The following is a 22,482-nucleotide window of genomic DNA, read 5'->3' on the forward strand; positions in this document are numbered from 1 at the left end:
TATTGGCTATATTCCCTGTATTGTACAATATATCCTTGTAGCTTATTTTATACAGAATAGTTTGTACCTCTTAATCCCCTACCCCTATATTGCTCCTCCCCCCTTCTCTCTCCCCACTGGTAATCAATAGTTTGTTCTCTATACCTGTGAGTTTGCTTCTTTTTTAAAATATTCACTAGTTTGTTGTATTTTTTAGATTCTACATATAAGTGATATCATACAGTATTTGCCTTTCTTTGTCTGACTTATTGCACTTAGCATAATACCCTCCAAGTCCATCCATGTTGTTGCAAATGGCAAAATTTCCTTCTTTTTTATGCCTGAGTAGTAGTCCATTGTATATATATACCACATCTTCTTTATCTGTTCATCTGTTGATGGACACTTAGGTTGCTTCCATAGCTTGGCAGTAAATAATACTGCCGTGAACATTGGGGTGCACGTATCTTTCAAATTAGTGTTTTTGATATATACCCAGGAGTGGGATTGCTGGATCATATGGTAGCTCTATTTTTAGTTTTTTGAGAAACCTCCGTATTGTTTTCCACAGTGGCTGCACCAATTTACATTCCCACCAACAGTGTACAAGGGTTCCCTAGGTAGATCTGTCTTTAAAGGAAGAATGAGTTAACCCAATACTCTGGCCCATGGTCCATAGGAAGCTGGTTCATTATGTTTCATTATAAACCAGTAACTTGGAATTCTGGGTTGTACCGTGAGAGGTAGTGAGCTTGGTTAATAATTAGTGAACTGCCAAGAGATAAAGCTACTCTCTCTGCTGGCAACATCTGATTTCTGAGCATTTAACCTGGATGCTATGGGAGTGCAAAAGTGGAGTATGGCCACAATGATGTATTGTGCTCCAGTTACCATTTCTAGAAGTAAAAGCATCACTTTAATTTGTAAAGGAATTCAGAAAGCTGACTTTCCAAATAAAATGCATATGTTTAGATATTTTTTAATTATTTGTAGCTTGGGTTTAAATTTTGATAGGTGTAACTAATTTTTACTCTAATTTGTTCATTATGGAATAATCCTAAATATATGAATTGTTTGCATGTTCCTTTACCAGGGCCTTTTTTGAAAAAGCTTTTTTGAATTATTTATGGTTTTTCATATTTTAATAAAGTATTTGAAAGCTTTATTTTCCTAATTTGTCTTAAAATATTCCTTTCAAAAATAGTCAAAGATAGGTGCTATTAATATACTAAATAAAGCATCGATGAAAGTCATCTTACTTATCTTATTGGACTGATTCACTGAAAAAGGTAAGTGCTTTTCTGATTTTGCTACTGTCAAATTTTCCAGTTGATGTGCCTACCCACTGTCTTCTTTTGCTGGCCTTTTATTCATCAAGTTTTTTGCACTTTTTCTTTCCTGGCATGAGCATCCTTGCTATTTCCCAGTACATAATAGCTTGCACCTTTACAGAAAGGTCATATCCTTGCCATATCTAAAATATTGCCATGTTAACATATACCTGTAAGATGCTGAGTAAAGGTAGAAAAATGCACATATACTTCTAAGTGCACACCTTTCTTCAGAAAAAAAAGTGTGTCAGCAAGCCCACAAGGAACATGACAGTTTATCAAATACTTGTTCATTTTCTCTGAAATTTGTTCTGAAGAGATAAGGTCAGTAGGGAGACAAGCTTAGGTAATTGTCCATTTGGCTGTTACAGGCAGGGAACCTTTGTGGTAGTACATAGGTAGAAGAGGTCTACAGAAGATGCCTCTGATTAAGTCTTCTGGTATAAATCAAGGGCTGGATTTAAGATATTATTTGTGGTAGAATGGATAGAGAAGTTAAAATGTGAGAACCAGCTTTAAAAGCTGTTAAGAATGTTTAGACATCAGCTTATGTTTTATTTGATTCACTTTATTGAGTTCAGAATCCAAAAAGTCTATTAATAATAAAACCTAGATTTGCCCTTGAGCATTTCAAGGTTACAGATGCCTAGTCTTCCTGTTAGTGGGCTATAAATTCAACTTTGTCGCCTATGTTTGCCCTTGCAGTAAATGGGACACCATAATTTTGCAGTTTGCAGCTCGGGGTGAAGTTAAACTGCCCAGTTCGGACACTTTCATAATTTGGGATCATTGGCCCAACTTGTAGTAAAAGGCTGAATTTTCATCATTAGGTCATTTGCTTTTTAAATGAATATTTTTATGTGGAAAAAATATAACCTGATCGACTGGAGAGAGACCATCAACATAGCAAATGAGACTTGAATTTGCTTTTCGGCTTTGTCACTGATTATGCCAGTGACCTTAGGTAAGTCAGTCTGTTGCTGGTATTACATTTGCCAAATAGGAACAATTAAGTCTTGCTCACCTCACAGGATTATTGAGATACTAGAATTATATAAATTTACGGTAGTAATATTACTAAATGTTTAAATAGCATTGATATTTAAAGATCTCTAAAAGTGAGGGTGAACAGGGAAGGAACATGGAGAAATCCCTCATCTCCTTTATAATTCTCTCAACGCAGGAGCTCTTGCTTCTTTCTTTTTGTACTGAGGGTGGGATGCATATTTTGAAAAAACAGTCTCCTGGTGTTACTAATATCCCCCAACTCCACTCCCCACCCCCGTTGCTTTTTGCTGATTGGTGTGTTGAAACAATCAGGATTGTCTTCTGCTCTGTCAATCTTTTCACTGTATCTCTGTATATACGAGTGAATAAAAAGGCAGCAGGGCATTTTAGAGTGGTGTAAATTCCAGGATGCCAAGCAAGTTTCAGTAACAGGCTGTTTGGACTATACGTACCCCATTACTATCAAGATGAATTTTGGAAGATCTGTTGGCCAGCCTTCCCAGTGTCACTCGTAAATGTCTTTTTGTGAAAAATAAGTGCCAAGGGCCATTGTAACTGCCCAGGACTTCGGGCCTCAGAAGAGTTGTTGTTTTTTAGTCTTTCCTGATTGCCTCCCCTGCCCCATTCATTCGTTGCCAATGCGTTGGGTTGCCTTGCTCTCCTAGCTCCCTCTCACCCCTGTTTTTCAATTCTTAATTTTCTTTCTATTGCTGAGAAAGGCATCAGCAGGAGAGAGAACCTTTATGAGGCCTAGCCTAGAGGCATTTAAACTTGAAACAGCTACTCTTTTTTTATTTTATTTTTATTAAATGGTCATTTGTGTCAGAGATCCTATATGTATGAAAAATAAAAGTGAAGAGGCGTCTGCTTAGGATTAGTGCCTTTTTGACTTCTGCACCTATATTTTCAAGGTGATGTGGTTTTATTGCTCCCTGTTAGGGGAGCCACTTTTCAAATCTCAGGTGACCAGACTGACTTGAGAATGCAGTTTGGCGCATGAATAAAATGGGACACAGTGTTCATTTGCAATTTTATTTTTTAAAAATGAAATATTCAAAGTACTTTTTCTTTCAAATATCGACACATAATGTTTAACTTTAAATATTTACAGCATGTTGTTGTGATGCTCTTGTAGAAAAATGCATGCTTCTGGCCTGAAAGCCAGAGCAAAATGCAAAAGACCATTTAACTGCAGCCAGAGAACATGAACCTGTACAGTATCCAGTCACTTTTCAGCACAGGATTGAGAGCAGGAATACAAAACTGGAACCTATTGTTTCCTAGCAACATGGCTCAGGCCATTATAACACAATTTCCTGTATGATTAGAACCTCTAACTGTTGTTATATAGAAACTGAAAATCTTGGCATACACTGTAAACATCTTTACTTCTCATGAGAAAGTAAGCAGCTAAAAAGAATATTTTTCTGACGTAAAGGCTATACTTCTCTTTTTCACCTTCTTTCTTACTGATGCTTTTGCCAGAAGAATAGTAAAGATTTAGACATTGTCATGAATCATACAAGTAAAATATTTTCAAGGACACAATCTGATATACTAACATTTATTTAAGAGGTTAAAGTCCACCACTAAATCTAAGGAAAGATTTTTTAACTGCCAAACACGTTTCCTTTGACAAATAATGTAAGATGACAACTGCCAAGACAAAATCCACAGCAAGTTTAACTCTAACTATTTTCAGTTACTGTTTAGGAAGTAATTTCTTCTTACACACAGTAGTATATTTGGTCCTTAATAGCTTTCACGTGAAGGACACACTGAAACAGTCACTATTTTGTGGTTGAATTCTTTTTTGTTGTTGTTTGTTATTTTCTGTTTTTTTTTTCTTTGTTTTGTTTTTTTGTTTTTGTTTTTTTTGTTTTTGTTTTTTTGCAGAATAAAGAACCTTACAGAAGGCTGTGGAAGAGCAGTCTGAGATCTGAAGTACTAGTCAGGTCAGCTATGTGTATGTGAGTTCCTCTAAGAACACAAGAACGTTGCATCCAATCTGTAGCCTTCTGTTTTTCCACAAGCTATAATACACTCCAGTCTCTCCAAAAGTTCCTTTCAATACTTGATTACTGTACTTTTGCTTCCATTACCACTGAACTCCATTACAGTTGCCCTTACAGGAATATATCTTTATAAATGCAAAAACTTTGCCCTGACTCTCTTAGGTGCTATTACAGTAGGGCCTGGTCTGGTTAAAAAAATTTTTTAAAAAAGGAAAGAGAGGAAAAAAAGTAGAAACAACATGATAGGATGCTTGAAACTGTGTCAACAGTAATGAAAAAGAACAATCTTACAAAAATTAGAATTAATTGTATACCTCTCTACATAGCATGTGAATTCCAAATTATACATCGTTAAGTTTTCATACATTTGGCTATGTTGTATATATTATATTATATATATAGTCTATATATTATAGAGCTTCTAGATAAATTGACAGTAAAGGACACGCTTATTTTATACATTATTTTGTTGGGTTAAAAATAAAACATATGCCTATTTATATGGCAAGTGTTTTACTAAAAATTAGTATGAATTGGGCTCTATTTCCGTTTCCTTCAGGAATCATGCTTCTAATCAGTAATGATTAGAATGACAACTAAAAATAAATATATTTAAACGTCTGTTCAACTGTGAACTTTTCAGCTCATTTGGATCTCTAGACTGTAGTGCAAGAGTCAAAACAAAATAAAACAAAAAAAGCACAAATAAAATGGGCCTAACTAGGAAAAAGAAACAACCACGGAGTATTCCCTGCCTCCAGCCCAGAATATTCTTCATAGGAGAGCCCGACTGCTGTGCTCTCACTTGAACTTCCTTGAATGGTGTGTGGCTGTGTAGTGTCCGCCACCTGTCTTCTGGGTATGAGAAATTCATATATTTCTCTTTAAAATGCTTTTACTTTCATCAAGAAATACAAATGAATTGTTCTTTCATTAGTTTAAAGTTCAGAACTACAAGTCAATAAAGGCATTCTTTGTATTCACATGAATAGGAAGTGATGTACTCAATATCTCCATGTTCTTATTAAGAAATGCCAAAATGTTTCTCTTAGATTTACTACTCATTAGTGCTAACCTTTTGGGGTTTTTTTCTCTTTCCTCCTAAAAAACTTTGGAAGTGGTAAAGAGAACAGTAATAGTTCAAGGCATTATTAAAACCACAGCTCTAAGTGATAAAAAGTGCATTTTCTGAATATAATACAAATATAACTTTAAAAAACTAAAGGCACAAATTAAATAAATATGTATTTCAAACTAGAAATGCACAGTTCATGGTAATTACTATTAAGTAAAAGCTTCAAATACTTGTTTCTAATGGATATTTAAAGCAGTTTGAAAATGATACATCATCAGTGAATTGCAAAAAAGTATAATCGCTTAAAGTATAAGCAAAATAGACTCTAATATTGACATCTTGGATTAGTGATAAAATACATCATCACATTTATGAATGCACTCTTTATATACAGTTCATAAGTTATTTTTCCATTGATTTAAAAGAACATCAGAGGTTCTAGGAACTTAAGGTCCATTTTTAGGCTGGTGTGGAGGTATTCAAATTTTCAACAAGTTTGTTAGTAATTTTAGATCCTGTCCTGAATAAATACTATACCATTAACACAGGCCTGATTCAGGGGAAAAAACCCCCAATATGAGTTCATCATGAATTCTTTCTCTCTCTTGGAATACATGTGTAATCCCAACCTGAAGGTTTTGAAAATGAAATGTTTGGATACACCCTCCCCTACTGTCATCGGGTCCTTGCCTTTCTCTCACTCTACTTTGTGTAGTTAGGAGCCAGACTCTTTAAAAACCTTAATGTGAGCCTGGATTCTGACTTTGCATATTTTCAAAAAAGACTGTCATCACAAAGCAAGGCAATGACCCCACACTGCATTCAGGTAGTGGCTGGAAAGAATCCAAACTGCAACATTCCATCATAAATTCTCCTTCAGACATAGTGAGTGTCCAGAGCTGGTGACGAAAGTGCTGAAGCTGGCTCAGGAGAATTTTCCACAGGCCACATTGTGCTGTCCTGTATTTTCATTTGTGGTAACTTACAATTGCACAGCAGTTTACAAACTGTCTCTTTGTCACTGGGCACAAAACTCCCAGCTCACCAAGGGGCTTCTTTTACGACAGGATTCATACAGATTGAGAAACTGCAGCTGATATTAACACTAATCCTGATCTTTTTCTGCATTTTAAATGATCGTAGAACAAAATAACCCTTCCTGGAAAATAGCTATTTTCCTAGGCAGGAGAGATGATTAAATCAAAAATAAATGGGCAAAGACAGAGAACTAAAATAACTAACCATATAAATTATCTTAGTAAAAAATAGTCTGCCTCTCTATAATTAGTTGAAATGTTTTAGGTTGGAAAGGGCTCACTTAATTAAATTTCCTGACTATGGCTGGGAGATGTTCAATACAGAATTGCACATTTGAAAGATAAATCTAAGTGGGGTGAAACAATGTGGCAGCAACTTCCCGTGATGTTTAGTTTGGTCTTCCCTTTGGTACTTTCCTTTCACCTTAGTACTATGTCTATTTTTTTTTAAAAGGTTTTGGCTCTTATGAATTTCTGCAGTAGTAGTGAGTGTAATGTGTCGGCATCCCAGGCACGTATGCCTGCGAAAGCCTATTTTTTTTTTTTGTACCAGAATCACACTTTGTAGTAAATTACCTTTCATGTGCACAAAACCATTGGATTAGTGTATAAATACTGAATCACGAATGTGAAACTATGACCAAAACACACCCTATATATAAATGAGAAATTCCTACCCAGGTTAATAAAAGCTATGTTTTCATGACACCAATACAGCTGGACAATTGTGTACAAAATGTAGTCAAAACAAGTTGGGTGGGAGGAGTCACATTGGCCAGCTGCCTTGGTATCATGTACACACGAGCAAATAGTGGCAATCGGATTTGGTGACCACACACCACAGGGAAGCGTGGTAGACAGAACCCAGCCACCACACGCCAAAACACAGCACAACAACATGGCATCTATTTCAACAAGCAAGGAGGAATCATCAGGGACGAAGGGCAAATGGGTCCTGACTCTAGGAGATGGTGGCCGAGGACATTTTACACTTCTTTCAAAGTTTCCTATAACAGATCTGGAACATGTGAAAGAGCTGGCAGTCTTTCGAAATGCAAGGTTCAGATATGATTGCACCACCTTTCAAATGGCCCGCAAGTTCTGCCAAAAGCTGAATATGAAACCATGTGTCACAATAGACATGGAGAACCTCAGGTTCTTTCTTTATATTTGAACATCTGCATGGCTCCACAAATTGAAAGCGGTGCTCGCTGAAAATTTTTTTTTTAGTTGTTTGAGTTCTACTTGTGTTATTTTGAATACTGCCACACAAGAACTAAAAATCTCTGTCATTTCTTAAAGAGTTTAAACAAACAATATTAAAATACCATCTTCCGTCACATTGAAAGGCAGTTGGATATGTTTTTCCTCCATATTTATATATACAGAGTTCTGATCTAGAAAACCAATACAATAAACCATTTTATGTTTTAAAAACAGGCAGTCTTTGGTGACGCAAAGGCAGAGATTTTTTTTGTTACCTCCTGCCTATTTCGCTCTGTCTCATAAAGTGAATATTGTTGGCACTGTCAGAAAGTTCTAAATACTGCTCAACAGACAAAACAAAATACCCATCATAGCTTTGTACTCTCCCAGTGCTCAGCAGCTGCTGCTTTTCCCCCTCTGTCCATGCCCGGATACCCTCTTCCCCTTCTTGCAGCCTTCTTTGTTCCTTAGTCCAGGCCTGGGCCACAGCACGCTGTCTGGCGATCTCCAACACGTGATTCTTTTCCTCTTCGACAGTTGTCCCATACCGGATGTTGAAGCACAGAGCCCCGTGCTGGAGCTGGATATCTGCAAACCGTCTAGTCCTCCCATTCAACACCGAAGTCATCTGGGACACAGTGACATTGACACCATTCTCCAGAATGCGCCTGCCCCCAGTGTTACCGATGAGCACCAGGTCTTCCTCCAGAGACCCAAGCTTAATGAAATAGTGCGTGTCCCTCCCCTCTATGGTAAAATGTAGGTTTTCCAGGTAATGAGCATTATTGAGAATGGCAGCCAGCCGCCTGCTATCTTCATTGGCTACTCCTATAATATCGGCTGTTACTATGCCATCCTTGATGGCGAATTTTATACCTTTGCCGAAAACAGAAGGAACAGCAGCAAACCTTGGTTGCTTCCCTCCTTCAAGGCACCGTCCGTCATTATATCTGGGAGTCATAGGAAGTTGGTCCAAGGAAATGAAATTCCTGAGCTGTTTCTGGAGCTCACACTGGATACCCAGGATGGTCTAGGAAAGAAGAAAGGCACAGAGCAAAGGCAGCAGACGATTAGACACCTAGCATATGCTTGGTGATTGTAGAAAGCAAAGGCTTGCCAGGTTGCTTCCTTCTCTCTTTAACTTGCTGGTTTGTGATTTAAAAACAAGCCAAATTTGGAATCTCTTCACTAGAGCTTTGGAAAAGACTAACAGGTGACTTGATCACCTGGCATATATTTCTTGATATCTTGGTGAGTTGAGTTAAGCATAAGCAAATACGTTCAAACTTGACACCATAGAATCGCAGAGCTAAAAGGCACTTCAGTGGGTCTAGTTCCCCCCAAACAAAGACATTTTATTTTTACCCATTCAACGGACACTGACTAGCTGTTTCTTATTGGATGTAGAGTAATACATTAGCCACAGTGAGGTATAAGAGACGGTATAAGGCATCATTCTTGCTTTCAAGTAGCTTATGACCTTATAAATCACACGGGCAAATCAGCAAGTCCATGGATCTTTTTACGTGGATTAAAAAAAAAAACCTTTTTACTATGGCAGATTTCAAACATACTAAGAAATAAAGAGAAGAGAATAATGAACCTCCAAGTATCCATTACAAAGCATCAGAAATTTTCAACATTTTGTTAAACTTTTTTCAGGACGTTTAATTACAAAAAGCATTTACATGTTATATGTATTTACAAAAAGGGATAAGCCTATAGTACTTATTTAGAATTTCCTTTCCGTTATAATTTTTATACTTGAATTTCAAGCCCTCTCACCCAAGTTTCAGTTTTATTTTGTTAAAGCCATTTTTTTTTTTTTTGGCAAACACAGATATTCCTCTTTCTTTCAACTGAAAGATAAAGTTCTTTCTTGTTTTCATTTGTACCTCATTAAGTGATGGAATTATCTGCTGAACCTTGAATGTTTTGGTATTCCTATTCTTCCAGAGACTTTCTCTCTGTAATATTTATTATTTTGCTTCATTACTCTTGTATACTTTTTCTTTATCAGAATAATTTTTTTTTTTTTTTGGCTGCATCATGAGGCATGCAAGATCCTAGTTCCCCAACCAGGGATTGAACCTGTGCCCCGTGCAATGGAAGCTCGGAGTCTTAACCACCGGACCGCCAGGGAAGCCCCATTTATCAGAATAATTTAATTTGTTATTCCCATGCTCTTAATGCACTATGCCCTGAATTATTTTGCAGTTGGAGATCTGATGCTTTAGGTCTCTTAGTGAACAATTTTCTCTATATAGAATCCATAATTGCCCTTTTTTTTTAAAAGATTTTTTTTGATGTGGACCATTTTTAAAGTCTTTATTGAATTTGTTACAATACTGCTTCTGTTTTATGTTTTGGTTTTTTGACCGTGAAGCATGTGGGATCTTAGCTCCCCCACCAGGGATTGAACCCACACCCCCTGCATTGGAAGGCAAAGTCTTAATCACTGGACCACCAGGGAAGTCCCCCTCCATAATTGCCCTTGGTAGCCCATTTTAGAATTGTTATTTAAAGTTCAGTTCCACTTTCTTCTTCTGCAGCAGTCATCAAGTCACACGTTAGTCTTTTCTTTTCCCAAAGCTCCAATTCCCTGATCCTTTCCTCATGGAAGCTTTTTCCTACCTCCTCATTAATCATGGACATTTAAGTGAATATTCAAGAAGATTCAAACATAAGTAAGCAAATGTATGTTTCATGATGTTGGATGCTCTTCTGTTTTTTCAGCGAAATAGAGATGGTAAAACATATACTAACCTTTCCAGGATCCCACTCTTGAGTTTTTGTCTGAAGCTGTAGAAGCTCATAAGTTAATTCCAAATTTTCCAATTCTGGTTTGGGAAATCCAGGTAGTACATTGTGTAGTTGGAAACCAAATAGCTCCAACCAACTTCCAATGTCTGTGAGACACAAATTTAAAAGAAAAAAAGATTTTAAAGCCCATACTTTACAACTTTTGTGGAAAGCTTGAAAGATGCCTCTCCTGCCTTCGATAGGTTTAGCCAATGGTAAGTTAGGGATAAACTCCCCTTTATGTCACCCACTCCAAAACATATGATCCTTTCCCCAGGGAAACCTTTTGATTCATGGATAATCACAGAGATCGGCTCAGTTTACTGTGTGGAAATTCTCAATGTGGTAGTGGTAAGAAGGCCACACAGACTGTGACATTAGATTTATATCTAATTGATATTGATGCAACAGAATCCTGATTTTTCTTCTATGAAATTATTTGTAGAAACTTTTAAGAGTGAAAACTACAAAAAGAAAGCTTAAAAGGAAAGAGAAAATGTACTGGGATGCAAAAGCATCATGTTTTATGTCAACATACACAGTTCTGCTCACTCTAGAAGACTAAGGAAGAGAGTGACTGCACAATAACTTGTGGGCTAGCTGGCAGGAAGAGGAAGCATATTTACAAAGGCATTGAGATTATGTGATAAACGAGTTTTCTCTTTACCTTAGCATAAAGTGTTACACCGTTTAAATACCTGTGGTATACTTTGCAACATCTTGAATTTTGCCAACTGGATAGTTATTTTCAAAAGAGTAGAGGTTGAATGGTTTAGGAAGGAGGTTCAACTGTTTCCATATGTGATGATTAGGCGTCGTCCATCTACCAGCAACAACATCATAGTCTCTTTGCCCCAGGTGCACTAATTTAGTAAGGAAATCATAGAGTCCTCCATGAAAACCAATGATGACCTGAAAGTCAGGGTAAGTGTCATGATAGATATCTCCATAAGGCGTGTACAGTATCTCTTTTATCACCTGACCTCGACTGCTGAACACGGCTAGCGGGGTTCCTGTATTATCACAGGCTACGTAATATTCTTCACCACTGCTTAGCTCCATGGCAATAAGGTGACCTTGGAGATCATAATACAGGGATGTAATCTCTGAGCTCGTGTGGTTGTACAAATGAGTAACTCTTATGGGGTTGGCAAGGTCTGCATAAAAGAACTGGAGGTGCTGTCCTAGGCTGGACTTACTGGCGACACGTCGCCCAAGCCCGTCGTAGTAATACTGCACAGTCCAGCCAGAAGCCTTATTGTAGGCTTTCTGCAGCAGACCATTAGAATTATATTCGAATATGTCATTTCCCCTCTGCCTCAGAAAGCCATCTTCATCCATTTTATACTGAATTTCTCCTAGTCTGGTGATGCGATCTCGGAGGTCATATCGGAGAGGAGTAAGACGAGCACTATTCCCGTGGCTTAAGAGGTTGATGTTGCCATTCAGATCATAACTATAACGCCACTGGGTTTTATCATTTACAGAAACAGTTTGAAGTTGCCCATCAGCATCGTATTCATAGAAATATCTTGTTATATTGGCATCTACTCCTACTCTGATATCACATATTACCATTCGGCCCATATTATCGTATTGAATAGTCATCCAGTAGGCAATTGCCTTTAGGATTTCATACTGGACTTCAATGACTTGTCCATTGGCGCTGAAGATCTTGGTGTGCTTCATCACTGTAGTAGTTATGACCTGATTTAAATCGTAATTAATTACACTGAATTTTCCAAACTGCTCTGTTCTACCAGAGACATCGACATATCGGTACAGATCTATGGGCAAAGGGGTTTCATTTATCACAGCTTGCATGCTGGTCACGCGGAAGTTGTTGTAGCTGTAGTCAAACCGAGCATTCACAAGGCCTTCTTCACTGAATCTGAAAATCTGGCGCCCAATAAGAGGTCCTGAAGGGATCAAAATAAAAATAATGAGAACAAAGCTAGGCGCTCAATATTGAACAATCAGAAAATTCTAGTGTTCTTTTCTTTAGTATGGATGCTTTTACATTCAAAATAAAATATTAGAGATTGACCTCTGATATCTAATGCCTGGGCATCTCATCTCATAGATATATATATTCTCGTAGTTGTGGTCACCAAATATGAAAAAAATTTAAATACTGTATATTATAGTTATAGACTAATTTAACTATAGGAACTTTAGAAGTAATAACCCATCCAGTAGTTGAGGTGATGAAACTGATATTATAAACATGCTTTTTTAAAAATAATTACTGACAAAAATACTTTCAGTTTATTTAACCTGTGCTACAAAGTCAGAGGGTCAGGTTTTGACCAATTCCAGCATTCAAGTAACTGGATTTGGGCATTTTATAAACCGAAAGGATGAAATATAATCAAAAGTTGTGACTTTTAAAGACATGTTGCCATCAACTGAGGCTTATAGAGGTTACATAGGGCTTGAGTTAGTTTCAGTGAGACTCATATCTTGCAGCTGCATCTTTGGGAAGATTTGGTGGTGAGTAGGGACCGGTACACAGTTAGACTAGGTACCTAGAACTCAACTTTCTTGAGAGCTGAGACATAGAAAGAGAAATGTACTGTATGCTTTTAAGGAATCAGCTTTCATGTCACTTATGTTTTTCATTTTCAATGGAAGATAATTTGATAATGCAAGTGAAATTTGGTTGAATTGAATGTCTATAGGTTAATGCTTATATCTCAGACTGTGGCCAGCAAAAATTTCATAAGACTGATGTGGTTGTATACATCACCACCCTTTCACAACAAACCTGTTTGCCTGTATCTGATTGTGCAAATGAAGCCATCGTGCATCAGGTGTATTGTCTTAATCACTCCAGAAGACTCTTCATATGTTAATGTGACCTGGGTGGTATCATAGAGAATCTCAGACAGCCTTGCTTGCTTGGTGTACTTGTATAAAACTCTGCGCCCTGTCCCCAGCTGCAGGGTCTGTAGTAGTCGGCCATCTCGACTATAGTCTTGAATAAAAGAAGTGCTACTGTCTGGTGGGGAGTAGATGTTCCGGTAGTAGCCCACTGAAAGCATGGTTTGTAAACTGTGGCGCACCATACTAGGCATGGTGACTGAGAGCAGACAATCCGATTGGTCATACTCAAAGATATAACGCCGCTGGCTATGTAAGAGAAGCATCACAGACTGAAACGAGACAAAGGCACGACAGCATAATAGTACCATTGGAGTTCAGGAGATTAAAGAAAATACACATTCATCCCTTCAACACAAATTTATGGAGCACTTACTGTGTGCCAGGCACTGTGGTGGACCCTAGTGGATACAGTAGTGGGCAATAATGTGTCTATCCCAAACTTACAGTTTAATGGAAGAGAAAGACAAATAACCAGACAATTATAATATAGTGTGAAATGTGTTATGACAGAGGAAGTACAGGGCGCTTATGGGAAGCGGAAGAAGAGCAGCTAACTCAGACTTAAGAGGTCAAGAAAGGCGTCCTGGAGACTGGGACATCTGAGTTGAGACCTAAAGGGTGACTAGGGGTTGGCCAGATGAAGGCAGGGAGGTGGGTGGAGCAGGATGGGGAGAGTATTCCTGACACAGGGCATAGCATTGTGAGGGTCAGGATAAGAAAGAGAACATGGCTTTTTCAGGGAATGAGAGGAATTTTGTGTGGCCAGAGTATGGGTGTGTTGGAAGGGGTGGGTGAATGGCAAGAGATGAGGCCAGGCAGGTAGGCTGGATCTAGATCACACTGGGCTTTCTAAGCCACGCTAAGGAGTTTGGACTTTAACCTGCTGGCAACAAGGAAAACACTGAAAACACTGAAAGCAAATCGAAGGCAATCCAGTAGGTATTCCAGAAAGGTTACTATTGCTTCAATGTGGAGGTGGATTGGAGGGAGGTAAATGGGGGGCAGGGCATGCCACATATTAAGTATTAGTCACCAAAAAATACTTATTGGGGCTTCCCTGGTGGCACAGTGGTTGAGAATCTGCCTGCCAATGAAGGGGATACGGGTTCGAGCCCTGGTTTGGGAAGATCCCACATGCCGCGGAGCAACTAGGCCCGTGAGCCACAATTACTGAGCCTGCGCGTCTGGAGCCTGTGCTCCTCAACAAGAGAGGCCGCGATAGTGAGAGGCCCGCGCACCGCGATGAAGAGTGGCCCCCACTTGCCGCAACTAGAGAAAGCCCTCGCGCAGAAACGAAGACCCAACACAACCAAGAATAAATAAATAAATAAAAATTAAAAAAAAAATACTTATTGACTTTATAGAGTAGATGTCTCTCTGAAAAGTTGTATATAAAATATTACTATTACAGTAGTCCCCTCCTTATCTGCAGTTTTGCTTTCTGAGTTACCCACAGTCAACTGCTGTCTGAAAATATTAAATGGAAAGTTCCAGAAATAAACAATTCATAAGTTTTAAATTGCACGCTGTTCTGAGTAGCGTGATGAAATCTCACGCTGTCCTTCCCAGGATGTGGATTGTCCCTTTGTTCAGTGTATCCACGCTGTATATGCTACCCGCCCGATAGTACAGGAAACATCAGTATATATAGGGTTCCATACTATCCACAGTTTTAGGCATCCACTGGGGGCCTTGGAACGTATCCCCTGCAGGTAAGGGGGGACTACTGTATTGCTCTGCAATTCATGTTTTAAACTATATTAGGGAAACATGCCATTAAAAGTGAAGAATTCTCTGGTTATGCAAGCCTTCTCCCCCAAACTGATCTGTATTTCAGAAACAGTTATTTGTTGAGGTATAACGCCTTGCACGTTATGGGTGTTTCATTGATATTGGTTTATCTTATTTTAATTTTAAATACAGACATAAAAAGAACACTATTTTAGGGAGAACTCAAACCCTATTTCTAATTGAAAAGCATTTAAATCTCATCTTTTAATAAAAATAAAAATTGTTCACCCCTGGAAATTCTGATATATCCCCCTAAGGGAGCTTTTACCCCTCCTTTCTTGAGAATTGGCTTATCAAGCAAAAAGATTTAGTTGAGCTTTATTTTCTGAAGTTTCTGTTATGACAAAGATACAATAGGTATCTTTTCATTTTCTAAATATAAATTACATAAATAGTTATGAATATGAATTACATAAGCATATATAATGTACTTTTAAATCTTCTAAGTATGAAATTATACTCTAATATTGAACATGCTTCTTGAAACTGCATGTCATCCCTGCTCGTTTGAGAACTGCTATGGAATCGCATGTCAGTACTGTGAAGTCAAAGTCAGCACTTATTTGCTTGTTCGCTTATCCTTTCTTTCTTTTCCACCAAGTACTCTGCCTGGGGATACAGAGCATTGTGGAAATCCTATCACCTCATCACCTGTGGACACTCTGCAGCTCCAGAAAATCTGCTGAACAGAAGGCTGGAGACTTGGAACTCCTGCGTGGGCACGAGGACACAAAGGGACCACCGAGTCCTTGACCAAGGCAGAACTCAACAGAACCTGGGAGGAAATTGGTGGGAAATGCCTTTGCATCACCTCTATGCTGAAAGCCAGATTTCTCAGCTACTTTCCACTCTCTTCTGTCAATTTGCCATGAACAAATGACATCTGTCACCTGTGATGTGGGCCAGGGACAATCACCATACAGCTTGCACACATTATCTAGTACCAGCCTGCCTGGGCCAGGCCTTTTCCAGTCGCTGTACCAGCCTTGCCAAACATTTATAGCACATCGCCATTGTGTTCTCTCCCTGCTCTCATCCTCTGCGCTGCAGTAAACCACTGCCTGACCCTGTTCCTGGGTGGAGCTGATGCTGCGCTGTCTCGAAAGCTCCCTGGTCTGTTTTAAAGCTTCCTGCCAATGGCAAGAATGTGGATGATGTGATTAGAAATCTCATGAATGTAACCGTTGCGTTGCCAGAATAGCATTTAGCTCTCACTTGCCTGCTTTTTCACTTTGGGTGGGCATTATTATCAGCTTGTTCAAAAACAATACTTATGAGTCCATCCAATGCCCATAGTGCAGCTATACGGTAAAAGGCCATTTCTTATTAGTTGAAACAATGGAGTGGGAGACTTTGTATTTCTTAAAAATTGATTGTGAGATCCAAAAAGACTGTGACATCATTGTAAAGAAGAAAACAAGAACAATCATGGCTGTATACTCATTTGAACACGAGTAGAAATGAGAAATGGCAGAAATTTGAAAAATTAAAGCATTTGAATGACCACCAGATGGCAGTCTGGGGCCACCTGGAAGCACAAGCCAAAGGCTGCATTCTCTCCCTCGAGGCAGCCTTTGAAAATTTCAGCCCCAAAGAGGCAATTTTGTGTAAATGTATCAGACTAAAGCATCTTATTAAATGATTATAAAATATATTTAAATGTATTTTAAAATGAAGTTCTTAAGAACGATTTTAGGAAACGGAAAGATGTAAATGTAAATTTACTGTAATACAAATTTTTAGCCCCACAAGTCTTCAAAATATAATTAACTCAGGGAAGGCTCATAAATCAAAATAGAGAATTAATGACCGCACAGAGAAAATTTAAGAAACAATAATTGATTTTTTTTAATAGAGATGAGATCATTTAAGCCACCGCAGCTATTAGCCAAATAATTATTTTTCTCCTAATGGCTACAAACCATTGTGCACGAAAATGATACAAGTAATTTTTACTTACTCTAGAGGAAGTCAAACAATTTTTACAAAATTTCTGCACATTAAGGTGAAATATCTGCTGTTTGATTTTTAATATATCATGGTATAGGGATGGCAAGCAAATTTACAGAGGTACTACCAGAAGTATTTTGCGGTATAAAAAGAGACTTGTATTTTTAAAGTTTGAGAATTCTTACTTCAAAATATGCTACTAGAGCCAGCCTCTTTGTCTTGCTCTGCCCCAGACATAGTGAAAGAATGTTCCAGCGAAGGCCATGTTAAAGAGAGGACTTAGAAAGAGCACGGAGAGGCACAGAACCCTCATCACCTCACTGGGAAAGTTACATGTTAACTGGATTTTGGTAAATTGAATATTCTTTACCTTTTCCTTCTAGAATCACAATTTCAAAGTTGCTTTAATTTCCTTCCTTTTTTCCTTCCTTCCGTTCTTTCCTGTTTTAATTTACCTTCAAGTAGCAGTAAGTGCCAGCCTTTAAGTTCTTCGACTTATATAAATACTAGAATAAATACTAGAATGCACGATTTAAGTGGAAAGGAATTAACTTCTATTGAATGACTAGATGTGCTGGGTGCTTTATATTGTTATTTCATTTAATCGCTGCTTCTATTCAGTGAATTAATTATTATCACTGGTAATAATAATGTTAATAAAATCAATCTCGTGATAGATGATTTTTGGAAAGTAAAGAACCATTCCATAATTATGTGTTTTGTAGGTTCTGAGTTTTGCATAATAGCATTGCTTAAGTCAGGGGCTATCTTGTAATTAGAGAACAAATTAAATGTGAAATCAAGAAAGGGAGAAAAGTCAACTAAAAGGCACAAGCGATTTGGCTGTCTCACTGGTCAGTTAACTAGTCTTTGGAAGTCACTGGGGCTTTTCTCCATACATTATTTTGTGACAATAAGGTCTTATTTCTATCTACTGCAGACACTGACAGTCTCAGGGAGTTCTCTTTGTTGTGTTTTGTTTTTAAAGAATTATTGCCAAGTAAGTTTCTGTAGCAAAACGGACGTAGGCGAAGTTTGCTTCACATCATTCTTTGCTGAAATAAGTGTGATGAAATAATCAGTTAATCCAGAAAAGGGGAACAATAAAATTGCTTCATTGGTGTCAGAGAAGAGGCTAAATAACTATATGCAGGGCTGAAATTTAAGTTTCAACAGGTTCTTTTGTCATTGTATGGACAGCCTAAAGGGAAAGTTCTACGAGACGAGACGTAGAAGCAACTGTCTACAGGCAGTTAGCTCAGTGGCCAGACTGTGGCGCTAATGAGGCTGGTGCTCTGAGTTCAAAACCGTACATACTTTTTTTTTTTTTGGCTGTGCCCCACGTCTTGTGGGACCTTAGTTCCCCCGACCGGGGATTGAACCGGGCCCTGGCAGTGAAAGTGCTGAGTCCTAACCACCGGACCACCAGGGAATTTCCTCAAAACTGTACATACTCATAAGGCGTGCCGGCTCCTTCACTAGTCACACGTAGACCTGTGGGAGGATCAGCGCAAACCTATCCTCATTCCTGGAAAAACTAATCAGCCTACATTCTGCTAGAATCAGTGGCATCTTTTTTTCATATGATGGTCATCATTACATGCCTTGCCTCTGTGAACATACACCAAATATTTGGATTCAGTTAATTTTGTAACAAGTTTAGCACTTTGTGGACAGTAGTCATACGATTTTGCCAATCATCCTTGTTACTAAAATTCAAAAGATAAAAGATCTACTCTGTAAAATTCAGATGTTCCCAGTGTAGAGTACAGATTAGAGATTTCATCGATTTCTTCGGCAGAAAAGGACAGGGGGTGGATACAGCAAAGGACTCCCTCCTTTACCCTGGCTCCCAAGTGGAGCTCTGCTTTATCTCCTAGGCATTCCCAACTTGGCAAATTCCCCAGCGACTGACTCTGGGAAATAATACAATAGTTTTATAATAGCATACAACCGCTGGCACACTTTTTTTTTTTTTTTAAACTTTCAGGGGTATATCAGAAAGCCTTAGCATCATTTGGTGCAAATAGTGAAATTTTGCGATGTGAGCTATGAATGCCCATGACTTTTCTAAGAACTTCTAGGGGTGACTTTGCACTGACTACCCTTGAATCCTCAAGGGAAGGCATCCTCCAATTTTCCCAGAAATTAATTCAGGACTGATAAATTGAATGGATAGATTTGGGAAAAAAGAGACAGTATCTTAGGACATCAGAAATTGAGATGGCAGATAGAGATCAATTTCTCTATCTGTCTTCTGATACTGATCCGGCTAGAAATCATTTTGCTGTGGGGGGCTGATGTTTGACAGATGGATCCAGTGATGGGATTAAAATCCTTGCCCATTCCGAGCAGACAGAGGCCACGAGCTCCTATTACAGATGCTACCAGAGATTCATTGCGTACGAAGGCCTATTACCAACGAGGCCCCACTGCTACCATTTCCTCAGACCGATTACTTGGGAAAATTAGTCCTCAAATGTATACTGCTAAACCTTTACTGACTATCCTAACAAAAGTAGAAGTCCTTATCCTCTGTGTAAGAGGCTCTTTTCCAGAGCTGCAATACATTAACACGCAATTTTATAATTTTCTACCTATTTTACTTCAGTGTGAGCTTTCATAATAATAAAGATACATTTTCAGGAGCATGAACAAATATGCTCAAATGAGGAGAAATCGAAGCCATTATCCTGACTTCAGTTTGAAAGAGTACCTGGCAGAGTGTGGGGTTGGGGAAAGTTTTCAGCTGAAAAACAGCTTATCCTTACAGGTATAATTTGTTGTTGTTACTTCTATAGAGCAGAACAGCCAGAACACAGACTTTTCTCCTGCAGGTCCTCAGCGAGGCGGGTAGTCAGTGCCGCTTTCAATATTCTCATTCGGCAACTCAGAACTAGTTTATTTCCCCTACATGCTTACCTTTTCTAAGTAGGTATAGCTCCAAATTTTCCCATCGGCCCAAGTTCTTGAAATTATTTTTCCACTCTGGTCATATTCCATTTTTTCATTCCATGTCCCTCGTTGAATAAACGTCACCAATCCTGAAGGCGAATATGTGATATTCACTTCATTATATCTGCTTACGGGAGACCACAGAACAGGTCGTCCAGTCTGGTCATAAAGAATTCGAAGGGTGAATTTCCGATGGTCGTCATAGATCTTTCCTGTGCGAGTCATATGATCAAAATCTATGGAGAGCAGGTTTCTGTTATGGGCCTACAAAAAAGAGATAGGAAATACATTTGAAGCACTGCCTTAGTGCCCCTCGTCAAGTGCATTCACAATCGAAAAGCTTTTTCTGTTTCTCCAGCAATGGGGTCTCTCTTGCCTTTGAATCCGCCTGGCTTCTCCTCGGATGACACTTGTCTTTATCCTCCCAGCAGACTGTACAATCTTGGGAGGTTGGGACTATGTCTTAACTACTGGTATGCACTAGCTCCTCAACATACGGTTATTGATTGCTTTTTCCCAACTCAAGCCTCAAGTGTGCTGATACAATTGTCAGTGATTATGTAATCTTATTTTATGTGAGTCTGATGCCTACCAAGGAACGGGATTTCCTCCCCCTCTTTTACCAATGAAGTGGCTAAAGCATAGAATGGTGAGTTATTTACATAATTAGAAATCAGAAAAAACGAATATAGAGAGCCCCTTCTAATTTATACAGAGATTCCCTTCTTTGGCCTCCTGTTCCTCTGGGCACGGAGCTTTATTACTTCACATCTATCACGGGGGAACACAGAGCAACTCAGATTGTCTCCTGGAGATGGAAGCCCACTCAGCAATGTTTTCACGGAGGCCAGAAGGTAAATGTGACAGGTGTTGGTAGGTCCCCTAGTACTTGCAAGGGTGGCACCACTCAGTGAGGTTAGAGCATGGAGTTCAATCTGGGTACGAAGTTTAGAAACAATTAGTAGCTCGGCTTGGTTCTGGTCTTAGGCTTCCTTGACTGCAGGCCAGCATCCCCTCTGTGTACCTCACAGCCCCGAAGTTGTCCTAGAGAAACCCTGCCTCTGAGGAAATTCAGCCTGGTCTACACAAGATAACCAAATAACTAAATGGCTTAGTTAAAAAGTTGTTAAATTGGCAAAAAGGCCACTTTTACTGGGTTTTCAAAGCAACTGGACAACTGACATGATCTGTTCTACTCTTCAGCTAGTAATGCCAATGTTTGGCACTCCCATCAGTAACTGCTACAGCAAGCTGATGACAACACAGAGCTGAAGAAGGCTCTGGAAGACAGGGGCTTTGAAGGAGGTGGGTGGGAGGCCAAGGGGAGGGCTTTAAGAATTTGTTTTATTTATTTTAGTTTAGCTCAGTTAAGTCTTCATTTCAGTGAGTCATTTGTTTTGTTTTATTATAACTTTTTACGTGGAACTAGTCTGACTCACAGGAAGTTGCAAAAGTGGGGAATTCCCTGGTGGTCCAGTGGTTAGGACTCCAAGCTCTCATTGCCCAGGGCCCAGGTTCGATCCCTGGTCGGGGAAGTAAAATCCCACAAGCCTCACAGTGCGGCCAATAAAATAAAATATGTAAATTTTTGGAGCTATTAAAAAAAAAAGAAGTTGCAAAAATGATACAGTAGCCATGTACTCTTCACCCAACTTTCAAGGAAAAGACTTTTCATTTGGGTGAAGGGGGTCCAAGCATATCTGGAAGGAACCTTCTAGGTTCTTGGCTGAGCCCCCCCCCCCACCACCCTCACCCTGTAATAAAAACAGGAGAAAAACAAACAAGTTTAATAACATGTATACCTCCTGTACACATGGGAGAGACCCAGGGAAACTGAGTAACTCTCCAAAATGGCCCAAGCCACCACTTTATATACCATCTCCAACTAAAGACAAAAGATGTTGGGAGCAGGGAGCCAGTGATGGGAGTTGACCAGGCAAAGCACAGTAAACAAGGGTAAGGTTGTTATGCAGATTTAAGTCGTTGCTTTCTCCATCAGCCTAAAATAATCTTTATACCGAAGAGGCATATTTTGGGGTGGCAAATTCTTCTCCTCTTCAAATAAAAAAGGAGAAACTTTGAGAAGTATAAACAACAGTGGCTCTCGGGAGTCAGGACACTGAATTAGCTGCTTCTCTGTGCACCAGCCATCTCTTATATTCGGGCCTTAGTTTTCTTATCTGTGAAAAGGGAGTGATATTTACCACTCTACACCACACACCTGTGTTAAGAATTAAATGAGATTACATATACGGGTACCTGGTGATGTGTAAAAATAATATTAGTAATTGTTATTTTTAGATATCATTACTTTTCTCATTTTAGTTAGGCTTCTGAATGGGCCCATGTGTCAGATTCCAAGGACTGTAGCTTGGTGTATTAGATTTATATCTGTAGGAATTGTCAACACGATCCTGAACAGAATATTAAATATCTGTCTAATGAGG

At 38.8% G+C, this 22,482-nt stretch overlaps 1 protein-coding gene across 1 annotated transcript in view; it reads right to left on the bottom strand.

Moving 5' to 3' along the window:
• Window positions 1–6,979: 6,979 nt before the first annotated feature.
• The window catches only part of TENM1 (teneurin transmembrane protein 1), a 786,103-nt gene continuing 770,600 nt past the window's right edge, over window positions 6,980–22,482 (bottom strand). Inside the window, exons 30-34 of the mRNA XM_036840114.1 lie at window positions 20,003–20,299; window positions 13,221–13,608; window positions 11,152–12,372; window positions 10,418–10,560; window positions 6,980–8,681 (exon numbers count right to left, since the gene is read on the bottom strand). Coding sequence (XP_036696009.1) covers window positions 7,923–8,681; window positions 10,418–10,560; window positions 11,152–12,372; window positions 13,221–13,608; window positions 20,003–20,299 — 2,808 coding nt within the window. The 3' untranslated portion in view covers window positions 6,980–7,922. The remainder of the gene's footprint in view (window positions 8,682–10,417; window positions 10,561–11,151; window positions 12,373–13,220; window positions 13,609–20,002; window positions 20,300–22,482) is intronic.

The sequence above is a fragment of the Balaenoptera musculus genome, chromosome X (genome assembly GCF_009873245.2).
Source record: "Balaenoptera musculus isolate JJ_BM4_2016_0621 chromosome X, mBalMus1.pri.v3, whole genome shotgun sequence".
Lineage (NCBI taxonomy): Eukaryota > Metazoa > Chordata > Mammalia > Artiodactyla > Balaenopteridae > Balaenoptera > Balaenoptera musculus.